The sequence below is a fragment of the Orycteropus afer genome, unplaced genomic scaffold (genome assembly GCF_000298275.1).
Source record: "Orycteropus afer afer isolate SDZICR_OR568_19922 unplaced genomic scaffold, OryAfe1.0 scaffold00002, whole genome shotgun sequence".
Lineage (NCBI taxonomy): Eukaryota > Metazoa > Chordata > Mammalia > Tubulidentata > Orycteropodidae > Orycteropus > Orycteropus afer.
In genome coordinates this window covers 11,500,816-11,517,568 of record NW_006921589.1, presented here as the reverse complement: position 1 = coordinate 11,517,568, position 16,753 = coordinate 11,500,816, and the positions used below count along the sequence as shown (strand labels likewise).

At 35.4% G+C, this 16,753-nt stretch overlaps 1 protein-coding gene across 1 annotated transcript in view; it reads right to left on the bottom strand.

Moving 5' to 3' along the window:
- USP37 (ubiquitin specific peptidase 37) overlaps nt 1–16,753 on the bottom strand; it is a 79,262-nt gene that overhangs the window by 31,979 nt on the left and 30,530 nt on the right. Inside the window, exons 11-17 of the mRNA XM_007959549.1 lie at nt 16,101–16,291; nt 11,940–12,057; nt 10,366–10,445; nt 7,205–7,369; nt 5,527–5,592; nt 2,679–2,820; nt 1,280–1,535 (exon numbers count right to left, since the gene is read on the bottom strand). Of these exons, the coding sequence (XP_007957740.1) occupies nt 1,280–1,535; nt 2,679–2,820; nt 5,527–5,592; nt 7,205–7,369; nt 10,366–10,445; nt 11,940–12,057; nt 16,101–16,291 (1,018 nt within the window). The remainder of the gene's footprint in view (nt 1–1,279; nt 1,536–2,678; nt 2,821–5,526; nt 5,593–7,204; nt 7,370–10,365; nt 10,446–11,939; nt 12,058–16,100; nt 16,292–16,753) is intronic.

Genomic DNA, 16,753 nt, shown 5'->3' with positions numbered 1-16,753 from the left:
GTATCACATATATGTAAATTATCTAATATTCTTCTCATAACTTTCTGAAGTATGCCTGGAATGTCTCCAAACAGAAATAAGATAAATGAAAAGCAGCGAAGTTAAATGATCTAATTAAAAATTCACAAGTAGTAAGTGGTATAGCCAAGACTAGATCACTTAGTTTAGAAGTCTTTCAACCATTATCAAGGGATGACTCCAGAGGAGGATGGAATACCTGAATTATTTATATATTAAAACTTGGTACAAGTTCAGATATAGAAAAATGAAGAAAGAATTATACACATTTCTGAGATGGTACTTGTAAGAGAAAAGTGACCATAACTCGTCACAAGCATTTATTAAATGCACGTAAGATGTTAACTTTTCTTCAGATGTATACTTAAAGGAATATGGCATACTATACCACTAGGCTCTGGGTATAAACCAAAATGTTTACCTCTCATTTCTTAAACTGTTAAAAATAAAGCATGAATTGACAACAGCCACTGGAAAGATTAGACAGGAAACAGAGAGCAGTGAGTTGTTAACAGGGGAGGAACAGCTCAGAAAAGGAGGGTGAGAATGGCTGCACAACTTGAAGAATGAAATCAATGCCACTGAACTGTACACGCAGAAGTTTTTGAGTTGACACATGTTCAGCTGTGTATATCCTTAACAACAAGAAAAAAATGACTGATTTCAGAAAAAGAAAAAATAAAGCAAGCATGAAAATATGACTAGTGCTGATATATGACACCCATCTGTCAGTTTGTTACTGTGGTAGCTTGGTGTTGATATGATGCCGCAAGCTATGGTACCGGTATTTCAATTACCAGCAGGGTCACCTATGATGGACAGGTATCAGTAGAGTTTCCTAAGACAGACTAGAAAGAAAGGCCTGGAGAACTATTTCTGAAAATTAGTCAATGAAACTTTATGGATCACAACAGAATACTGTCCGGCTTGCTTGCTTTGGACACATCAATAGGAAGAATCTGGAGGAGGGCATCGTGGTGATGCAGAGGACCAGCAAGAGTGAGGGAGATCTTTGGCATGGACTGGGATAATAATTGCAATAATGGGCTGGACCATGTCAGTGATCATGAGGATGACACAAGACTGGGTGAAATTTGTGTTGTACGTTAGGTCAACGTGAATTGGAGGTGACTCAAAGGCATCTTTTCTATTTCTAGCATGTAGATCCATATTGCTTCCTATTATTTAGAAGCCAATTGTCACAATAAAGCTTAGGACCATAGTAACATTTTGTTTAAAAGATGTTTATCTTTAAACCTACCTGGCTCTGTGATGGCTTTGGGTTTCTCGGTTTCCATAGGTTCTGGGTTTTCAGGCATTTCTTGAATATCATCCTCTGCAAATCCAGTATCTGGGCTGCTGGTTGGTTTATCATCATCTTCATGACTCAGAGATGGTGAAGATTCCCTCTTACTTATCTCTAAGACAGCTGCTACTACCTCTTCTTCACTCATTCCCTCAAATCCTGAGTTTTCCAATTCGGACTTATCAGGCTCAATTCTGCACAATTTTGAACCCTAAAAAAGATAGCTACTTTAGAGGAAACCAGAATGGTTACAAATATAACAATCTTTGTTAGAGTTAAAATGGATGTTTATTTCTAAAAAGTTTTCTTTCTTTAATGCTTTGGGTTATTTAACAATCATTGGTAAATGTGATTTTTAAAAATAATTCCTACATAAGGATACATACTTATTTTTGTTGACAATAAATATTAAGTAGGCTCTCTGGAGAAAATCTGGAAATTACATAAAAGTAAAAAAATAAGTCCACCTCAAATCCAATCACTCAGAGGTAATCACTGTCAGTATTTCTGGTGCATTTTCTTCTGGATACACGTGGATTATACTGTAAATATTCTGTTGTTACACATAGTATTTTATTTTAAATGTCAACAGGTCTTACTCACAAAAAAATAAATCAGAAAAATAAAAACTACATCAAGATGATGTAAATATTTATAAGACATTTTTCGAATATTTTTACTTTCTGAATCTTTCACCCATTTCTGGGAACATTTTTGACTTTCTCTCATTTCTCATTCAAAGTGAGCATATCTCTCATTGGCAACCACAAATAGCCTCTAGCTTTAAAGTAAGATGGGAAACAAGTCAGAATAGAAAAGAACTACCAAAAAAAAAAAAAACTTTATCTTTCCCAAAGGGAGGCTTAAAATAAAACACAGCCCCATGAAGTCATGCAAACTCCTAAAAGAGCTTAGACCTTCAAGGTGTTAACCATCACTAAGAGTCAAGAAAGAAGGTGATATAACTATGCCTTCACATCTATATATTTAAAACCTTGGATTACTAGGTCTGTTCGTGTAAAATATTTGCTATGGTTTCTCCACATAAACAATTCATACCAAAATAAAGCAAGTAATTATTTGAGGTCCAAAATGCAGAGGATGCTCTCACAGTTAATAAGAGAAAATAATGTGTCAGGAACAACTTGCATTTCTTAAAAGCCTAGGTTCATCTGCAAACAACTTTTTTTTTGGTAGCTAGAAAAAGCCTTTAAGCCTAGTGAAGATATCCATTAAGTTTATGATCTACCTTGGGTATTTATTAAATTTGTTGATGCTGGTTATAAAGGGCATTTATTTGGATATTAAGAGCTGCTTAAATCTTTGTCAGATGTTTTGATGAGAAAGTGCTTACTTTTTCCAGGTCTTCCTGCTGCTGCTCTCTGCCTGACACTTCACAAAGTTTCTGGCTGAGGGTCACAGAACGTTTTAGTTCATCTTCACTGTCTGAATCAAGGCATAAAGCCAGGGAGCTCTTGGATTTGAAGGTAAATTTCCTGCAATTTAAGGGGGAAAAAAATCTATATAAGTCTGATAAAAAGCATTTGTTCTTGTTATTTTTTTGATGTGTAAATACCGAAACAAAACAAAAACATTTTCCATTATGGAAAAAGATTTAACAGAGGAAAAAGATATATCAAAAGGGGTATAACTAAGCATTATCTTTGCCCCACTCCAAAAAAGCCATGCTTTGGAAACTGGACAGCTCTTATGCTATTATGTATCATCAGTAAACCAATCACTTTGTGCCTTTTTTCTTTCAATGATCAAACCCCATGAAGTTTGCTATTGTCTTTAGAAGGCAAGTATTCTACTGAATTCATGCAGACATAGCAATGAATAAATGTTTTTGGCAATAAAGTGCATAAGACTAATTTTTAAACCTTTTAAATTATGATCCATGCACTTTTAAAATAACAGTAACATTCCACTTATCCACTTATTTATAGGTCAGATTTCTGGTAACCTCTACCTTCCAGAACACAGGGATTCCAAAACAAGAAAGAAAACCTTCTGAGGAAGCCCATGCACTTAACTTTTTAGATAGAGACCCTTTTATTCCCAAGAAATCATGTATAAAATAATGTAGCAAGTTCATCAACAAATGAGAGCTAAGAAATAGGAGAGAATAACCACAAAAAAGGGCAAAAATAACTATGAAGTCATTTAATATAAAGGTAAACTGCCTTGTAAGAATTAAGAGCCTCTGAAGGCATTACATTAAAATAGTATAATAACTGATACTCATAATGCTAATTTTCTAAGTCATTAAGATATATAAATTATTTTCAGTGTTATTTAAGACTATAAAGAATGATATAGTATCTTAGTAATTTTTAAAATCTAAAATGGTTACAATTTTTTGAAGATGTAATCCTTAAAAGGCAAGCTTCAGTTCATGAAAATTCACTTATGTGGAAAACCAAAGATCATTCTTTAATGATTCCAGATAAGTAAGGTGTTACTGTGTTTTCTTGTAAGTAAGCTCAAAATAAACCAAAAGAAAAAGTGGAAAAAGTCAAAGAGCAAGAACTTCCTTTGATGGAGGTAAGATAAATTCATATACTATACTAGTAAAATCAATGTAAAATGGAAATTGGAAAAATGTAATTAATTTAAATGTGAAAACTGTAAATAAACATATAGAATGATGGCATCAAGAAATAAGAGGCTGCAATGGAAATCAGGAGGATTGCATAGCAATGTAGATCAAAGAAAAGAGGCAAGCAGTCAGTGATCAAGCCCAAACTTAGTCTGTGGCTGAGAGCAGCCAGGATATCACTGCACTCTAGCCTGAATACTTGAATAGCCTCCCATGATATGTTCAAAACTTAGGAAAAGCCAATTAGCCAGCTTAATGCTTCCTTTTTTTTTTTTTTTTTTCTGATTTCATGCTTATCAACCAAACCTTAACATATTAATTATTTATCTAGGTATACATTTTGCTGAAGGAAGATGACACCTGGCTACTATTGTACCAGGGTCAAATGTGACAAAGGACAATGGAGAAGATCAATGGTATTCTGGTTCATAACTCAGCCTCTTTTAAGTTTGATCGGCATGACAGGTCTTCTAGGGCCTAATCATCCTTTACTGATCAACTCTCAAATTCTCATACCAATAGACCCTGAGAACAGATGACCATGCCAAGGTACAATGATGCCCAATGAAACCATCTCTTTCTTGCAACTACAGTGATTTGGTACATAAAGAGTGCATTCCATTAATAATTACTATATTCACAGAAGGCAGCTTGCCTGTAGCAATGAAAAATATTCATCCTGTAAATGCATCACTTGCTCACTTTCTAAGCAGCCAAGTGGTATTGCTCATTTGTATCTTGAGAACGGGTAAGAGTATTCATATCGGTACCATTTCAGATTTCTAGTCATGTTAGTCATCTGGTTTTAATTGCACTGAAAAATAATTAACAGGAGGAAAAGAAAATAGCAGTTCCCAAATGTCATTTTATAGTTATATAAATCCCCCCCAAAAGCCCTTAAACAACAAAAATGTCTCTTTTCCAAAAGAACTTTGGGACATCAATATTTAGAAAACCTAATTTTAAAGACAAATGACAAGTCATTTAGAATTGTTTAATCAGGAACTGTGGTTCTAGTGAAATCTTAGAGGAGGTATAGTAAAAAAAATTTGCTTCCCTCCTTAGACAAACTCGGTCTTAAACAAAAAATACAAAACATTTACAGAGTAGCTACATTCCAGAGTGTGTTTACTGTCCTGTCCCCTTTCAGAATGCCTCCAATTCAGAGTCTAAGTCAAAAAGCCCCAGACTGGCTAACAAACAGCTGACAAGATGTTTTGGGTCTACATGGCTACCTTTGAAGAAGGATGTTTTATACCCACTGGGTTTCTTTCACCTCTTTAATCTTTAAGATCTCTTGTCATCAGCCACTTTTTAGAGTTTCAAGATGGAAATATTATATATTACCAAATGATAAGTTCTAAGAAATTTTACAACAGAATTTTGAGATGATCATTTGAACTCGCTTCATTGTAAAAACTTGTTATATACTAAGCTACAGTCTAAACTAGATTCAGGAGAATTCCAAAGTATGAGTAATACAGAGAAGTTATCATGCAAAAAAGAGAAATAAGGAAAAAGAAGAGAAACAATCTTGGAGATTAGGGTAAGCCAAATCCTTAAAAATACAAATTTTGGGTACGTAAGAAATATAACTCACTTTGAAGGTGTAGAAGGGCTGGTGAGGCAGGAATTCACCATTTGAGAGGCTTTCAATGGTCTAGAACTACTAGAAAATTAAAAAATATATAATGTATACAATTATTACAAAAAATATATTTATAAACTAAATCACTCTACCATAATCCCTAATGTACCTTCTTAAAAAAACAGCAATTTTAATACTTACAAAATTACTAGTATTAGAGGCCTAAAGAGAAAAGAAAATACCATTTCTAGGCTCTCCCTGACTCAAAAATCTAAAGAGCATTGGAAACAAAGTAAAATGTTATGCATATGAATATAACAGTTTGAGAAAAATTACGTTGCCATATTTATTGCAATATAATAGCTCTCATTTATTGAGGACTTACCAGATGACAGGGATTGCTCCAAGAACACTACACATATTATGTCATTTAATGCTCACAATCACCCTTTTATTTTCCCCACAGACACAAAAGGAATTTGTCTAAGGTCTTATAGCTATTAAGTGGTAGAGTTAGGATTTGAATTCAGACAGACTCAACACTAGTATAGTACTGTTACCAGAAAGAGTTAGTATCTCTACCAGAAGAGGGCAGTTTTGCATCAAGTGAAAAAAATCCACTCCAAAGAAAGACCTTAAAAGAAAAACTAGAAATACTCTTGACTCTCTGGCCTGTATTAATAGACCCAGGGAGAACTTCAGTGTAAGCTTTTATGATGTAGTAGTATATATTTCAATCGTAAACCCTAATGGAAATACATTTTACAAAATTGCATCAATTAATTGTGGCAAATGTTCATTCACTTCCTGAAATGTCTATTATCCCACCTTAGCCACGAGACCTGCCTCTGCCGGTTATTAGCTGTGTGACTTTAGGAAAATCACCTAACCTCTGTAAAATTAGGGATTTGGACAAAATCTCTAAAGTCTCTTTTACCTAGGAGCCACTCAAGTTCTTCATATTGATAATAATACATCTATGAAGGTACAATCTATTTCTGGTGCTCCAGAATAATATTTAGTAGTGTTTCTCAAATCTGCATGTTCCTAAGTCAGCAGAGGCATTTGTTAAAAATGCTGATTCTTAACCTCCACCTTAATGAGCCCTGGTGGCACAGTGGTTAAAGCATCAAGCTGTTAACCAATAAGTCAGTGGTTTAAACCCACCAGGTGCTCTGTGGGAGAAAGATAAGATATCTGCCTTCATAAATATTTATAGCCTTGTCTACTCCATCCTACAGGGTTGCTATGAGTCGGAACTGACTCAATGGCAGTGGATTGGGTTTTAGTGAGCTATACCTCAAATTTACTGAAACAGATTATTAGGGAAAGAACCCAAGAATCAGTATTTGTAGTGTCCAGGTGATTCTTATGATCATGCACATGTGCTTTATACTCCCACAGTGTATCAAACTGTCTTCTAAAGGAGTAAAAAACACTCCCTACTACTTCCTTATGAAAGGCAATCACCATACCGGGAAGAACTCCGTTTAAGCTTTTTTTTTTTTTTGGTAAACTAATGCACAGCAAAGTAATTTAACATTAAGACTCCAAAATTAAGTGAAATGAAATCCCCTTCCTGGTCTGATTTTTGCCTTAAAGTCACGTTATCTGGTTCATTCTTTTGATCAGATACTAAAGCTTTTCTATTTCAAAAGGGAAAGTAAAGAAATTCTCTCAAAGGACTTACACTGCCATATGTGCACTCCAACCAAGGGTAAAGGGTGGTTTTGTATTTTCAGTGCAGTGAGAAGATAGGGTCAGGTATCTTGGAATGATGACTTGCTGTCCAATCTTATTGTTAAGTGAGAGAGCCACGTTAAAGCTATATCGTTTCAAATGAAGAATAAGGATCCTGAAAAACAGATGATATTACTAATTCAATAGAGTCAGCTCTCTTACAGATCAAGAGCTCACTCTAACCATATCAGACAACTTTTGATGTAAAGAATGTATCTGGCCAAACTAAAGACTTTCAAACAACATTTACTGAACACTTGCCAGGAACTGTGCTAGGTACTAGGCATGCAAACGTAAATAAAACATAGGCACAGTCCTGGGTAAGTTAATAAGGTTTGGATAAAATACTTTAAAGTTCCTAGAAAACAAAACACCAAATAAAACATATCAGACAAGAATGCTAACATTTTTCAATGTTGATTTTGATATTAGACTAAATCTTTAAAAAATAATTAAAAAAAAAAAAAAGATGTTATATACCCACTAATGGTAAAATACTATCTCTTAGTTAATGTTATATACTCCTTATGTTTGGTGGTGGACATTACATGTTTCAGTATGATTTCTGACAAGAATTTTTCTCATTTCAGTAGCACTTTCTCTGGATAAAGCTAAGAGAGAAAGAGGAAAATTTTCCCCACCTAGAAAATTATTGTATAAGAATTTGCATGCCAAATCTGAAAAGGCTTTTAGCTCTTTAGAAACACTTAATTCTCTTTGGTTACTATTATAGTAGGTAACCTTTTCACCTCTGTACAGGACACAATCTGTGCCTGGTAGACCAAGTGTATTTCACAACCCACAGGAACACTTTAAAAAATGAAATTTTAAAATTATTATGGGAATAAACCTCAGTTCTAGGTACACACACACACACACAAAATATGATTTATGGAAAATTATTTCCTTTCTTACCATAAATATCTTCATCACAGAAATCAAACTCAAAATACTGCAAAGTGCAGTTATTGATTGTACGTCTTTTAAAAAACTATGCTAGAATTCACAGCCAGCAAATTGACGGCAACTTGAGAGAACACATGGATCCAAATGATGTGAAGACACTAAAACAAACATCTAATACTGTGACTAAAATTTCATAAAATCCTAACTCAAAAATCACTGATCTGTAAAAGATGAGGGAGACTACAAGTGAACATACTTGGTAAGACACCAGGCCCTTCAAGAATAAAGTAGACTGGTTTTTGGTGTTAAAATGAACAGAAATGAAGCAAGTATAATTTCAGATTTAAGATATAGAAGCTTCTATTTAAGTTTGGAATAAATTTACTTTTAACACAGGCAACCTATCAGAAGAAAAAGAAAACCAGACAGAAAAATTTCCCTCAGCAATTTTTTCCCCCACTTGAAACACCAGCTTGGTAGAGAATGGGAAATGGGAAGAGACAGCCAGCTTGCCAGGCCAAACAATTCTCTGTAATTGTACATTGGTTTCTTTAGTCAATGGCAGGTGGTAACAACCAACCTTTTGCCATAAGATTTCTTCTCCCTACCCTTCTACTTCAAAACAGTCCTGTAACACTCACAAGTAGGAAAGAACAAAGCACGTGAAGTCAAAGACATAAATACGGTCAACACAGTAATACTGGTAATATTTAGAAAAGTCATTCTTTAAAACAATTCACTTTCTAGGAAGGAGTAGATTATGAAATATAAATGAACTAGTCTCTAGGGCCTAGGTTCCAGAAACTCCACATTCACAGAAAACTGAAGCTAGTAGAAGAAAGTAAAGCCCTCTGCAGGTAAAGTGAGATATAAATGTTGTTGTTGTTGTTATGTGCTGTTGAGTCGGACCCGACTCATAGCAACCCCTCCTTGGGTTTCCGAGGCAGTATCACTACAGAAGTAGATTGCCCCATCTTCCTTCTGAGGAGTGGCTGGTGGGTTTGAACCTCCAGCCTTCTGATTAGCAGTCAAGTGCCTTAGGCACTACACTACCAGAGCATATCTTAATTAACATTAAGATATAAATACTTAATGTTAATAACTTTATTCGTGGTTGAGACCTATTCTTGGAAAGAACGAAGTGTCCTATAACCACATCATATATTATTTTTCATAGTGTGGCTTTACTTTTGTTTATACAGCTCTAAAACAATATAAAACTTAATGATTCCATTCTCAATTCAGAAACATCACCTTAGGCTAACATATTCTAAGATACGCTGAAAAAGGAATGCACAAACTGTAAAAAAAATTACTCTTCCTATTTTCAAGTACACATATGCATGTCTACAGAAGATTTTTACTGAAGGTTTAGGATAAAAAAGGGGGACTTACAGCCACAGTGCAGGACAATAAAATTATAACCGAATGTTACACATTAGTGAACTGAAAACCTACTAAGACATTATTCTAACATCTCACCAATCCCATCCTTTTAGGAGTAGGCCTGTTGCCAACTTCCAGGGACACCTACAATCCTTCTCTTCTCCTAAACTTTAGCAACTGTGATGGTCAACTTGGTTAGCTTTTGGTTTCCAGTTGTTTGCGTCAAACACTACTAGTCTAGGTGCTGTCATGGAGTGGTTACATGTGATCAGATCACAGCTGGCCTTGGATAGAGCAGATTACTTTCCATAACGTAACGTAATGTGGTGTGGTATGGTGTAGTGTAATGTAATCAATCTGGTAAGACTGTACTAGTGTAGGATGGACCCTAAACCTAACCACTTCTTAAAATTATAAAAACATCAAGAATAAAGAGAGACACACACATACGGGTAGACAGATGACATGTGAGGATCATCTATAAGCCAAGGAATGTCAAGGAATGTCCAGGGCTACCCACAAGGAAGGAAATGACAAAGATGAGACCTCCACTTGGACTTTTAACCTCCAGAACTGTGACAAAATAAATTCTGGTCTTTAAAGCTATCCACCTGTGGTATTTTTGTTACAGTGTACTATATAACTAAGACAGCATCCTAAACCCTCTTCCCTTCTTATGCAAAAGCGTTTCAGCCCTCCATCTCTACTTTCTTATGTCAACTCTGTTGACCTTCTTTACCAATCCAGTCTGGTAAGCTTCACTTTTTCAATATTTTCATGAATTTTAAGGAAGAAAAGTTGAAGAGACATTATATTTACCTGGGCAGCCTGTTAAATTTATGCCTGACGAGAGCACACTTCCCCCCACACTTCTCACAGGAATACTCAAGCTCTTCTGCCTATAAAAAGGTAAGAAGGAAAAATAAAGAAGCATGAAGCTGAAGCATCATTCCCTCATTATATGCTAATAATTTTTTCTAGTGTTACTAGTTTAGTGGAATGACAACTCTGAACCAGTTTAAATTTGATGTCTAGAAATATAAACCTTACTAAATTAAGACCTAATCCTCAAAATATAGTTGACTTATAACACAATGCCCTGTTTCAGAATTCCTCATTTCCCTTTTTTTCCCACCAAACTGAAGCAGTATCTCAAATTTATGATAGTAACCAGACTCTAAGGTAGTAGATTCTCAGTCTTTTCCCCATGGATACGTATGATCCACTGCCAAGAGTATGTCCAGATTTTAACATGTGGTTACAGCACAGATAAGGTCACTTTAAGGTTAGGCAGAATTCTTGGTCTGTCAGGTGTAACTCTACCCTTTTCTTATAGTGGAACTCAATCTTCCAGTGACAGCTCACTAAGAACAACTGCTCTACAAGGACCAAAGTTTGGGGTAGATATCATTACTTAGAGAAAAATGAAACAAGAAATCCTTAAAAAAAAAAAAAAAAGAGGGTAAAGATACATAAGAAAGCTTCAAATTCTGTGATTATAACAGGAATACTAAAGAATGATTAAAACAAAAAGAAAGCAAAATATTTATCTTTGGGTAGAAAAAACAGTATTTTTTTAGCCTTAGGAAGAGAATGCTGCTACAACAAAATAAAGACCATTATTATACAGACAAGGAGCTCTGGTAGCATAATGCCTAAGGCACCTGACTGCTAACCAGAAGGCTGGCGGTTCAAACCAGCCAGCCACTCAGAAGGAAGGTTGGGCAATCTACTTCTGTAGTGATACTACCTGGAAACCCAAGGAGGGGACATGACTCACTCACCATGGCACATAACAACAACAAGGACTCCACAGCACATAACAACAACAACATTATACAGACAAAGGGAAAGATTGTGGCAAACTTCCATGAGTTGTAAGAACTGCTATAGAACAGGTCTAATTATGCCCCCAGAAACATTCTAAACATCACAGACACAAACATTTACCACAACTTTGGATAATTATGAATCTTGCCTCTTCCTAACGGAATACCACTTAAAGAAGAGCAAACAGCATTTTTTCACTCCTGATTTTAGTATATCAATTTATATGTCTCCAACTTTAATTCACATTACCAGATTTTAACCTACATTATTTCATATACTTCAGATTAACATTTATTTACAAATAATGAGCTGTTTCTAAGGCTGTCTAAAATACTTGCTGTTGAGTTAAATGTCCAATTAATTTAAGCAATTAATTTTCTTCTTAAATGAGGTAACAATTAAATTTAAAAAACTTTTAAAATAAACATTATTAATAAGCACTTCTCATTTGTTTCCTCCAAATAATTTTGTTCAAACTCTACTCTGAAGAAACCAACTCCAAATATAATTACCTAGGATATCTAAAATTTAGTGAGAAAATGCCAAAGATATTAATTATTTACCCTAAAGAAAAGATCAAGAGAATCTTGAATTGACCGAGGAGGAAGTGGCTTTTTCCTTCGAGGAAGGTCGATAGAGAGGTCATTAAACTGTTCTCTTTTGGGAATAATCTCTCCACATCTGGAATAATAAAAGGAAACAAATGTCTAACAGTGAAAAACAAAATAAACACAAATATCCTTGAGAAATACTGTTCTCTCACAATTTATCAGGAGCTCTCTCAGCATAGTGCCTAAGGCACTTGACTGCTAACCAGAAGGCTGGCAGTTCAAACCCACCAGCCACTCCTGGAAGGAAGGTTGGGCGATCTCCTTCCGTAGTGTTACCACTCCCCTCAGAAACTATGAGTCAGGGTCTATGAGTCGACTCAAGGGTACCTAACAACAATAACTCACAATTTATCAGGCACTGACAGACTGTAAGTAGGCATAAGAAATATACGAGATTTTTCACTCTTACTTGAATTCTTACTAAATTAAAACCTCAACTCCAAGTGTTTAAGTACTTTCTAAAAATGCTAAAATTTGAATTATATATTTAAAAAAAGACCCAAAACTCTTAAAAACTGAAGTGTAACATACATAAAGAAAAGTGAGTGAACCAGGCCTAACTGTACAGCCTGATTACTTGCTGTTGTTGTTGTTGTTATGTGCCATCGAGTCGGCCCCGACTCATAGCGACCCCTCCGTGGGTTTCTGAGGCAGTATCACTACGAAGTAGGATTGCCCAACCTTCCTTCCGAGGAGTGGCTGGTGGGTTTGAACCGCCAGCCTTCTGGTTAGCAGTCAAGTGCTTTAGCCACTACGCTACCAGAGTACTTGCTAGAACATTATAAAATATTATGAACTCCTTGGAAGCCCCTTCCCAATCACTACTCCCTTCTTTCTCCCCCAAAATAACCATCATCCTGCCTTCCAACATGATAACTGATTTTTGCCTGCCTCTGAACCTGACATACACAGAATCATACAGTATATTTTAACTAGTCTCTTGTTCAACATGATTGTGAAATTCAACCAGGCCTGCTTCATATGGTTATACACATTCATTTTCATTGTTGTCTAGTAAATCTGTTTGGACATGCCACAACATGATATTACTATTGATGGGCATTTGGATTATTTCCAGGTTTTTGCTACATGAACAATGCTGCTATGAAAATTCATTTCTTTGGAGTACACTGTACATGTATAGGCACTTCTATTAGATATTACGATTGTCTGGTCACTGGATGTATTTTTATAGAATCTTAAACAAATAGGCTCAGAAATAAAAATATCTATTCCTGGAAGTGACTTTACTTTTTAAAACTAGTTTTAGTTAACTGGCTTTCATTTTGTCTTCCTATCAGTATTTTTAGCAATATTTAATTTTCTGCCCAGTTCCCTACCGCCACAGTTAAAAGCTAGGAACCATAATAATAATATATTCACTCTTTAGTCACAAATAATGCCTCTCTGACAGGCAGAATTCTAAGATGACCTTCACCCTTAAATAATCTCCTCCCCATTTGAGTATGGGTGGAACCTGTGAATATGATAACCTACCTCTCCCATGCTACATGGCAAAAAGGATTTTGCAGATATAATTAAAAGGTTACTGTATCAGCTGACTTTTGGGTTAATAAAAAAGGAGATTATCTGGGTGAGTCTGATCTAGTCCTACGAGTCCCTTAAATCTGTGTGTATAGGTCAGAGATAGAGAAAGTCAGAGGAGGTGCTTCTCCTAGCCTGAAGGAAAGCAAACAGCATTGTTATGAACTGCCTCTGGGAGGTCCACATAGCAAGGAATTAAAGGCACCTTTTAAGAAGAGTTTCTGCTGACAGCTAGCAGGAAAACAAGAACCTCGGTCTTACAACTGCAAGTAACTAATTCTTCCAGCAACCTTAGTGAGCTCAAAAGAGGTTCCAGATGAGAATGCAGCCTGATGTAAGTCGATTAAAGCCTAGTGATAACCTGGGAAGGGAATTCAGCCAAGCTGTGCCCTGACTTCTAACCTACGGAAGTGTCAATGTTGGTAGGGAAAACGGCAAGAGGAGGTTTTAGGGAAACATCAGGGAGCTTAGTTTTGAATATTTTAAATTCTTCGAATAGAGAATTTATAAAGTCTTCATATTTTAGAATATATTGGTATTACTATATTGAACTGCTTTATAATAATTGAAAACCAGTCAATTTACATTGTAATAGTTAAAAAAAAAAAGTATATTTGGCAAACTAGCTAAACTAACCTACAGTAGTAGTTACTTAGGGTAAAGTCTAACTATGTAAAACTACCATTTGAAGGGTAAGGTGTATGGAATCTTCTTTCAGCTGGAAACAATTCTACATTGAGAAAAGTGTCCTACAGAAAATACCTAATAAACCACAAATAGGTGGGTATACTACTACTGCTGGGGTGCCACAGGACCTTGTCTCTCCCCTCTAGACTTGATTTAGCCTGGCCTCCTAGTGTGTCCACATCCAACATTTGGGTGTTGCACAAGTGAAGTATCTGACTGATGCTGTTGGCACACTGTACCAGCCAATGCTTCAATACAGCCTTCTTTCTTCCTGTGCTGAGTGAGCCCACCACCCATCTCCCAAATATGACCAAGAGAGGTGGTAGCTGCCAGTGGCCACTGTCATCAGAGTCAACTGAAAGTTTCATATAAAAAAATTTAGTTGGCATGCCCACAATTCAATATAACACTAAAAAGCTTTCCTTCTCTGACTTTGTATAAATTGTGTTTAGAATACACATTAGAAGGAAGGGAAATATGAAGGTCTATTATATTATTAAGTGCTGGCTCTAGGGGAGGACAAGGAAGGTCCTTGTCTCTTATGAGCGTCTGTTCTTAGATGACCTTCATCTGGCTTGGCATCTTCACTTCCCCCAACTCTGCTTGTAGCTCACTTGTTTCACCTCTTTATATCCCAAGAGAGAGTGACTCAAAACACACACCACACTAAGCCTGCCTTATCAACATAACAAACACAACCCATTCCCAAATGAGATTATACCCACAGGCATAGAGATTAGGATTTACAACACATATCTTTTGGGGACACAATTCAATCTATAAGAGAAAGCAAGAAATGTCACAGATGAGTAATGCAAAATAACTGTCCTTAAAGCATTCACTTGAGCATTCAAAATTCTAGGCAAGAATATGAAAACATTACAGCTGGGAGAGGCCTTAGTAGACACTATCATTCTGAGCAGGCTAAGAAAAACAGATAGGTAAAACAGAGAATGGAGAGCCAATATATGGATTTTGAGTATTTCTAAACAAAATTCCAAATTTTTAGATGAAAATGCCCTATCATGTAAAGGCAAAACTTAAAAGGTGTCCAATATTTAGATGTAAATCAATGAAATTGTGAATTTCAAAAAAGACAAACAGAAAGACAGATAGCAAGCAAGCAAACTAGCCACAGATTTTCAGGAAGAAAAGATTACCCTCAAAATCAGGTTTCTCTCAAGTGTCACAGGGTAAAAGGATACAATGGGACAACATATATAATATGTTAAGGGGAAGAGGCTTTGTGTCACTCAGTAATGCTGCATTAAGTCATGAAAGCCACAGAAAACATTTTCACTTACATACACTTCAGAGATGTGCTACAGATGACTACAAGAAATAAGAAGTGCATGGTACAGAAATCCTGATGATGAGCACAGAAAGGTATTAAACACAGAAAGAAAGTCTGAATTGTAAACACAGTTAAACAGCACTGCAAACATAAAAATAATTCAAATTTTAATCTGTTTTTTTAACCTTTTAGTAAAAAGAATTTGTTTCAACAAAATAAACAATTAGTACAAAGAGGTCTTTTTAGGGAAAATGTAAGATAAAAATCTGTATTTCCAAACAACTTGATATTTCATATATGATTAAAAAACAAAAGAAACCCCAAACTGTGTATCAAAATTAACTATTCAGTCAGCACTAAAACATATGACAAAGTATTTACGTTCTCCTTAATCTCACCTCACTGAGCATTTTTACACAGATACTGAAAATAGATGTTTGGAATACTTTATGAATTTGTTTTCCCCATAACATAGGAAGGCAGATGAGCTAAGAATAATTCTTACCTTTTGGTATGGCTCAGAAGAGTTTTAATCACCTGCCATAAAGAATTAAAATGGAAAACAAGTTTTCATAGAAACCACTTACACTTTACAAATGATGGAGTGTTGAACCTCAAACTCCAAGTTAGTAATAACAGGACAAGTAAACACTCTGGTGGCTGAAATATCTGGTGAATTTTCTTCTCCAGGGATAGGTTCAGTCTTCCAAGTTTTATTTAATTTTTCCATATCCTCTTTCAGTTGGTCTAAACACTGACTTAAAAATTCATGGGCATCCTAAGAAGGCAATAACATCCTCAATCAGATCAAAACATTTCTTGTCATGATAACAGCTCATTAACTGTGATTTCTATGACTTAAACACTTGAAATATAATGACATATGGGAACAGGTCAGATTTATTCTAAATGAAATTGGATGATGGATTTTATATTCTTAACTATCAGCTGAATTAGCAGGAATTAATTAATTACACTTTGCTTAAAAAAAAAAAGTTATTTTTCTAAAATAGCCTTTGGGGTAAAACAGCCCAAGTACCTAAAACGGGAAATCATGCCTAGATTAGTAAAACATGATACAATGCAGAGAAGGGTCACACTGAACCTTAGGGTAGCTCCCTAGGTTTTTCAATTCGAGACAAATACATATACAGAACCTCTCATTTAAGAACAAAAACCAGGTAGCACATTAAATCATTTCAATTTCCCTTAGCTCTAAAGTGTCTGAAAACAATTAGTA